The sequence below is a fragment of the Lepidothrix coronata genome, unplaced genomic scaffold (genome assembly GCF_001604755.1).
Source record: "Lepidothrix coronata isolate B3197 unplaced genomic scaffold, Lepidothrix_coronata-1.0 Scaffold178, whole genome shotgun sequence".
Taxonomy (NCBI): domain Eukaryota; kingdom Metazoa; phylum Chordata; class Aves; order Passeriformes; family Pipridae; genus Lepidothrix; species Lepidothrix coronata.
The window spans coordinates 2,007,323-2,009,436 of NW_016690358.1; the positions used below are offsets into that span (position 1 = coordinate 2,007,323).

The following is a 2,114-nucleotide window of genomic DNA, read 5'->3' on the forward strand; positions in this document are numbered from 1 at the left end:
CTTGGCCACGTCGCCCACGAACGAGCCCTTGGGCATCTCCTCGGGCACCGAGTAGCGCAGCTGCCCCCACGCCGCCTCCCAGGCCGCCAGCAGGACGCCCCACAGCAGCACTCGCTGCCGCCGGCCCCAGCGCCTCCCCGCCGCGCACATCTCCGCCGCCGCGCCGCCGGCACCGCAACACCGCCGGCAGATCCCCGCCACCGACCGCCGATCAGGCTCCCGCTACTTTTACGCCTCGCTTCTTGCGGCCCCGCCGCCTCTCCGTAGCGCGGCTCTGCACCGCGGAGACGATCGCAGGTCTTTCGGCCGCCTATCCTGACAGGCAGTGATCCAGCGATCGAGCCGGGCCGCAGCGGGCGGGGCTGCAGCGCTCCGACCTTCCTCTCGCTCCTCTCGGTCAACAGCGGCGCCCGCAGCCTCCTCCCGGCACTGCACGCACCGAGCGCGAACGAGCAGGGATCTCCTCTCTCATCTTTTCTCCTACCAGTCACTGCATCATTTTTCCAAATGATCACGACCAGACAGAAATAGCACGCCCCCCGGTTTGTTGTATTTTACCGCACGTGAAAATGTTACTGGAATTGGGAAATAATAGAGATATAAAATTATCTTAACATGACGTGTGTAATATAACGGTTCTTATTCCACGGTACGGAAGCACAGTTTCCCCCGTACAATTGCACAGCTATTTTGTAGCGGTAGTGGTTGAAGCTTTTTCTCACCCTTTCCACCGAGAACTACGGCGTCCCAATGGAACGCCAGCGGGCACATTATTTTCCCAAATTCCAAGCAATACTAGCACAAGGCAACGACAAAATTCCCCTTTCAAAAGCAGTCCTCCTAAGTGACTCCTATGCATTCGGGTCTCTGCTACTTTTCATGTGCACATAGGAGACTCCTCGGAATCACTCCTAATTTCTCCCTCTTCTCCAAACACCACTTCGGAATTAGTCATGTAATCTTATGCAATACACGCTGCGCTTACACTTTGGGACTCAGTGTTCCATTCGAGAGTAACCCGGCAGCGTATGCACTCTGTGAGGGAGTCCATTACAAAACAAAACAACTACTATCCAGGACACTGCTAACCGCAATTCAACAGGATTAAGTATAAAAAATAGGGGAAAGTGGTCAAAAAAGAAGACATTAAAAAACCCACAAACACTAAAATAACAAAACAACCCACGTAGAACCAACCGGACGCCTAGGTACACAGTGGATTTATCTTAAACAGACTACCTCGGAACTATCATTCATGAGGGAACTCAAAATGAGAAATAACCACAAAATAAAAACAAAGAAATCAAGATGTGACAAACCTAAACCATCGTACTCATGCTTCTATTTCTGCATCCGACGTCCATTAAAAGAAGGGAGGGAATAGCAAAAAAAACGCAACTGGTTTTTTTTTTCAACTCCTAAGCAGGTGCATATAGGAGTTCGAAAAAGAGAAACCATGAAGAAAAAAATTCTCCATTCCATTTTCCAAATCTGCTCACAAAGAATTGGCGGATGTCATTTTCCACTAAGCATCTGCCTTTGTATTTTTTAACTCATAATAGTTAAAACAAAAAAGGCTTTTAGAAAAAGTTATCAGGTGAAAGTGAAGGTGTGATGAATGAAAAGAAGACCTTAACCACGTCAATACCATTTTATCCAAAACGATTTCACTACATAAAACTACACCATCAGCCAAGACCTAAGGCAACTGATGAGGCGGAAAGTGCAGGTTCGCTAAGTCAGATTACAAAAAAAAGACAGGGGACAGGATTCTTTCACCAGTTCAGGAAAATACAAAAAAGGAACTAAGCGCTCCAGCAGAGAAACCAAGCCCAAGAGCTCACTGCAGAAAGCATGCCGTTAGATAAATCCCAAAGAGCGGGAAAAAATCGTGCGCTTACTGACCTGGGGTGCGTCGGGGTCGGCGGGCGGCTGTTCCACGACGGCGCTGCTGCTCGGACTCGCCTTCTCGCAGGGCTCCCCGGCCACAAGCTCCTCCGCGGGCACGATGGGCAGCGGCGGCGGCGGCCAAGCGGCCTCGGGGGTGGCGCGGGGCGGCGCCGCCACGCACAGGTTGTAGGAGTAGGGCAAGGTGCCCTCGCAGAAGTCGGCCG

The 2,114-nt window shown here is 51.4% G+C and overlaps 1 protein-coding gene across 1 annotated transcript in view; it reads right to left on the reverse strand.

The window, feature by feature from the left end:
• LOC108504879 overlaps positions 1-2,114 on the reverse strand; it is a gene marked incomplete at its 5' end in the record, with an annotated part of 30,170 nt that overhangs the window by 26,161 nt on the left and 1,895 nt on the right. The window contains 3 exons of the mRNA XM_017830384.1: positions 149-429; positions 676-737; positions 1,906-2,097. Of these exons, the coding sequence (XP_017685873.1) occupies positions 149-429; positions 676-737; positions 1,906-2,097 (535 nt within the window). The remainder of the gene's footprint in view (positions 1-148; positions 430-675; positions 738-1,905; positions 2,098-2,114) is intronic.